Source organism: Atta cephalotes (assembly GCF_000143395.1).
Source record: "Atta cephalotes unplaced genomic scaffold scaffold00017, whole genome shotgun sequence".
NCBI classification, from domain to species: domain Eukaryota; kingdom Metazoa; phylum Arthropoda; class Insecta; order Hymenoptera; family Formicidae; genus Atta; species Atta cephalotes.
Window position 1 is genome coordinate 5,572,673 of NW_012130081.1, and position 6,147 is coordinate 5,578,819.

The window sequence follows — 6,147 nt, forward strand, 5'->3', positions numbered from 1 at the left end:
TGTGTGTGTGTGTGTGTGTGTGTGTGTGTGTGTGTGTGTGTGTGTGTGTGTGTGTGTGTGTGAACCAAAATAAAAAACTTATCCTGATTATGTAATTAACATAGTCGTGAAGTGTTTCGTTAAATAAAATCGGTAATTAAATTTAGATTCTATATCACAATCGAAAGATAAACAGTTTAATTAGAAAATATTTTATCACAAATTTAAAATATTCTTTTGCAACGATAGCAATTAACGCAGACCTTATTTTAACCTAGTGTAATAGAATTTTTATATTCGTATATTACATTCCAACGTTAACAGGTTTTTCTACATGCGAAATCAATCTAGTCAATGACTGGTCATAATTCGAGTACAATACATTGAATTCTATGGAAGATAATAAATCTCAAGAATACACATGATATCGCGCACGCAATAAATCGAACATCGATCGATTACGAACATAATCTAACAGATAATGCTTCCTCGTGCTCTCATGAGTATATGTGTGTATGTGTGTGTGTATACATCACGCAGAGATAATGAAGTCTTCGTAGATCTACGATCATTGCTACCATCAGGTGTTTCCATGAACTCGCTTCGTGCGGTTTATCGCTAATAATTTATCCTCGAATTTACTATTATCTAGTATTTGCTAAAACTAACAATGGCTTAAAGAATGGAAAAATTAAGGAAAACGCGAGCCTTTAGGAATTATTAGATTATACTTTGTGTAGCTCGTGATATCTTGATGAATAATTTTACTTTTATTACTACACGAATGTTAGTATTAATATTTGATTTTACGCATACATATGAGTTTTTCATGCAGTTAGGAATATAATTGGAAACATTATAAAAAACGTAGCATATGTATATATCTATGGATTCGATTAAACATGTTCCAATAAAGTACTCCCATCTAAACAAAAGTATTTAAATAAATTAATGAAGTAAGGAAAATACATTATATTGCTAATTTAAAAACTCATCAATAAAAACATATTTATTGCTTTTCATTATTAACTTTCATGCTCAAATATTAAAACATGATTTGTAAAGCCATCAAGTATATAATGACTCTAAATTGATCAAATGTATTATTGCAACATAACATATATATAAACAAATAAGCATTTATGATAATTATCTTTGTTTATGAATTTGTAAAAGAAATTTATAACAATAACAATTTGTAACGATTTGATCAGTTTCATGAATCATTATATATGTCAAAAGTTTTAAAAAAGAAACTAATCAACAATATCAAGTCTTTCATAATTTGAGGAAGAGATAAAAATAACATCGTGAAAACTGTTGTATTTTATTGGATTTTGATATCGACTTATCTCAGTTGCTAATGAAACTTACTTCCATCAAGTACATGCACAATGTGCAATCAATCAGGAGCACGTTCTAAGTTACGAGCTAATGATGCCGGAAACTTTGCAGCTTCGAAACAGTTGGGCACCACTGGATCTCGCGTAACAGTGCGAAACGAACCAACATTGGCTTAGAGAAATTCACATTTCTCATGAGTTCGCACAAATTCGCAAGCAAATATGTTTACGTCACGTTTTCGACATAAACTACCTAATTATTCACCAAGAATCTACAGTTTTAGTTAGTTTATGATGAAATTACGAATTACTTATTAATTATAGTGCACAGTTATAGGAATAACCCAATATACTATTTGATATTTTCGATGATTAATATATAATACAAGTCGAAGAATAACAATAGTTATTCTTATTTCAGAAAATACAATGAAAGATTGGAACTAGAGAGATATAATCGAAATTTAAAGCACTAAGATATATAAACTCGAATCTTTCAAATGTAAAACCTTTGAAAGCATAATAAATTTATGCTTATACAGCATTGAAATGTAGAAATCTTTTGTATGAGAGCATTTAATTTTACGCGATGCTATTATTCTCTTTTAAAGTTTGTCAAAGCGCGACGTATTTCATATTCCTATCTATTTCTATCATCCTTTTACAAAATTTAAATGGCTAATGATCGAATTCAAACCATCTGCATGAATAATTATGCCCTTGTGCATCAAATTATTGTTGTCCCGTCAAAGAGTCATTCGCGTTTAGAATATAGCATTTATCAGCGCATGTCATATGAGCTTTTCGTGTATTTACCTTGATTCCACCGCCATGATGCGCCGCGCCCACGCCGTACTCTTAAAGATACTCTATGTGAGATAACGTAAGGAAGTGTATATGTATTATCTCCTGCACAACTGTAACGTGAAATTCATACGCCTCTTGATAACCAACGAAAATAGACGTATAGCTGTTGCGCGTGTTCTACACGATCTTGCTGTCGTACTGTCAAAATGGATGTCTCGTGGCCTGATCGAACGCCTCGAAAAAGCGAAGAGCGCAGGATCGAAACCGTATTCGCGGCACCCTTCAAATCTGAAATCCGGCAATGGTCACATTAACAACACTGAAAATAACTGAAAAAGCAAAAAAAAGGAAAGAAAAATGTATATTACGCATATATATTTGAGAGAGAGAGAGAGAGAGAGAGAGAGAGAGAAGAGAATGATAAAAGTAGAAACTGTTATCGCTCGATGTGCCAATCGATTTTACCTTCTTCTGCATGATAAGATTTGTGAGCAACCAACTCGAGAACGTGCACAATACTAAAGTCTGTGTCTTCTTGAATATAACCGACCGTCTTTACCACTACTACATAACCATTCTGTCCGGAGTAGGATATATACTAATATGAAACTACTACTGTTAAATCGCTGCAACGTTGCCAGCGTTCGTGGCCTGCACACCGGATCACCTTGAATTTCCAATCCCAAACAGATGCAGTGTAGATGGTCGGATGGTCGACGATCTATATTTGTAGACTATACACTCTGACTTTTTCGAACTCTTTGTTTCATTTATCTAATCTGTTAATTTATTTATGTGCAAACAAATATAAATTCGTAACAAATATAAACAAGAGTAATAGCTATTTCATTTAGTCATTTAATTAAATCACTTTTGTTACTTTTCTTTAATAAGTTACTAAAAGTTACTATCGTTTAAAATGATTTACTATAATCACTCTTTTTCCCAAGCTGACTTAAAATTTGTAAATTATAAGTTATAAATATAAGTGTTTTATTCATTATTTTTATTATTTTTATTCATTATTATTTTGTCTCTTGTCTGATAACAATTGTTCTTACTGTTGATTACTGGATATTTAGTCTGATGTCTGATTATTATTTAGGATAATTACTATTTAAGGCAACCCAAATGTTGCGTGCAAAATAATGTTTTATAAGGAAATTTAAGATATTTCTTCGAGAAATTGAGTTTCTATAGATTTTTTTGAAATTTGGATATTATGTTTAAAATAATTTTATCTATATATTAAATTTCAAAAATCCTAGCTGTGCTGAAATAGAGATATTTATATCTTCAAAATTTTAGTTCTTATCACATAAATTCCTATATTAAGTCTTGTCGAAGTAACGTTTTAATACTTTACGGCGAGAATTTTCTACAGATTAAAAAAAAATAAATAAATATGTAATATAGAAATATTATTGGAATCTTATAAAAAAAATGGGAATGCTTAGCGGTGCCGTTTCTGAATTAGAATAGTTTAAATTTGTAATTTGGTGAAATTCTCCTTCTCGCACGTCAAACGGCGAAACAGGGACATGCTGTTACCACATTTCAATTGTCTTCAGTGCGGACTAGTGCTCGTGTATACAGATACGACACATTTATGCATGTGTATGATCGTCTCAAAAGTTTCTCTCTTCAGAGAGTACGCGGAGAGACATATTTATAGGTTGTACGCGATTAACTTTCTAGCATGATTGCAGCCGGAGAAATATAGTACACCTTAACGTCCGCGCGCCAATCGCAATCGATCTAGTCGGCGAATTGTCGGCGCGCAATCTCACTCTTACGCAGTTGTATTCAAGCTCTCAATCGCATAAACATTTGGGCCTTATTTTGCATTTCGCGATCTGAATGCTAGACAAGCTGGTGCGGCTGATATACACAAAACGTCGGAAATAAAAACACAATGGTAACAGAGTAACGAGTTACTTTTTAAAAATAATTAACCGTGAATAAAAATAGAATAGTAGATATTTTAACAATTTTTCAGCAACAAATACGAATTTACAAAAACTCAATTTTTGCGAAAATTTTTATTATCCAATACTTTCAAAACTATTTTTAGTTTAATTTTAAAATGGTAAATTGATTTGTAATTGTGAAATAAAAAAATATTTATCTCAATATGCAATTTTTATTTTGAAATTATATTTAAGACGAATTTTTGTACAATATATTAGAATACAAAATTTTCAGAAATCAATTTGTATTAAATTTGTATTCAATTTTTGCTGGATAATTATCTTTAAAATGAATCATTTTTTTAATTGAATCGATTAATGGCTTTTGTCATCTAAAGTCTATGCTGAAAAAAAATGTTGCAATAGAGCGAGGCTTTTTCTTGCCATAATGTTTATGTTTTTCAACTGCACATATTGAATATTTAAAGATTGTGCTTTTAAAGAGAAATCATAATTGTATAATGTAAGTACATCATTGCAAAGAAATATTATTATAAATAAATTCTCATAACTTTTAAATTGAAACAGAGAGGGAGAGAGAGAGAGGAAGGAAGAGAGAAAGGGAGAGAGGGAGGGGGAGAGAGAGAGAGATTGATTGATTGATTGATTGATTGATTGATTGATCTTTATTAGCTTTAATAGCTACAATGTGTGATACAATCTAATATACTGCCTATTTATTAATTATCCGCTAAACATCCCTACCTATACATCTACATTGCACTATATCCCTCTCCACTTGTCATATATGGCACTAATGCTCTCTTAAAGTTTTTAAATAAATTAAATCTTTTTTCTTTTCTTATTTCGTTAAGTAAATTGTACATTTTAAACCCATCATATAACAACATTTTCTAGTGTTACATCTTTTAATATATTTCAATCCGATCTTGTTTATATTCCTTCCTTCTTACTTGCTCTATCTCATTTTTTAAATAACCTGGATAATTTCCATTTACCATTGTATCAAAATACGAACATTGTATTCAATTCTTTCCTTAATTGATATAAATTGCAATGCCTCAATATCTTCAATTCTTGTTCTGTAATTGCACTGTAATATAATTCTCATTCCCTTATTTTGTAATTTCTGTAAATACTGCGCATTATAATCATTTAAACTCAATAATATAGCTAAACAATTCAAACAACGGAGTAATTATCGCTTTGTACAACACCTCATGTATAGTGTCAAATTCACTATTGTAATTCGACGAAATGTCCCAAATGTTCCCCAATTTCGATCCTATTTTTTTCCCTAGATAATTAACATGTGCTACAAAATTTAAATTTTTATCTATAATGACACCTAAGTATTTAATTTTACTAATCACTTCTAATATTTCTATATTAGCTATATTTTCTAGTTTTATTTTTGTATTTCTTTCCGATACTTTTTTCCTAATAACCTCTAACTAGCATAACTTTAGTTTTATTCACATTTAATTTCAGTCAATTTATATTTTTCAATTTATATTTTTCAACTATTTCTCAATTTTTTGCTATATATTATCTGTATATTAAGATTATTATTTATTTCTTGGCTTGTATATGGCCTATTGTATATATTAGTGCATCAGAATATTATATTAGTTCATCATTTGTAAATAATCTAATTTCACAATTGTCATACACTCTCAAGTCATTTATATAGAGTAAAAATAATAACGGTCCTAATACTGATTCCTGTGGAATTCCCAGCTTCACAGCAATATTATAGATTCTGACAAACTTCTATCAAATTTAACTCTCTGAGTTCTGTTTTCTAAATAACTATTAACTAAATACTATCCCTCTTATCCCATAACTTTTCATTTTCTTTAACAAAAGATCTCTGTCCACTAATTCAAATGCCCTTTTTAAATCTAAAAATACAATTCCTCTCAGCTTTCTTTCATCTATACTTCTTTTCCAGCTTGATATAATCCATTAAAAGGCAGTCTCACATGAGTGTTTTGCTTTAAACCCTGATTAGCACTCTTCTAATAATTTATTATCCTCCAAATAGTTAATTGACTCTCTCTCTCTCTCTCTCTCTCTCTCTCTCT

The 6,147-nt window shown here is 30.2% G+C and overlaps 1 protein-coding gene across 1 annotated transcript in view; it reads right to left on the reverse strand.

Moving 5' to 3' along the window:
- Positions 1–2,155, reverse strand: part of LOC105618667 (putative aminopeptidase W07G4.4) — a 16,672-nt gene extending 14,517 nt beyond the window's left edge. The window contains exon 1 of the mRNA XM_012200194.1: positions 2,139–2,155. Coding sequence (XP_012055584.1) covers positions 2,139–2,155 — 17 coding nt within the window. The remainder of the gene's footprint in view (positions 1–2,138) is intronic.
- Positions 2,156–6,147: the final 3,992 nt, after the last annotated feature.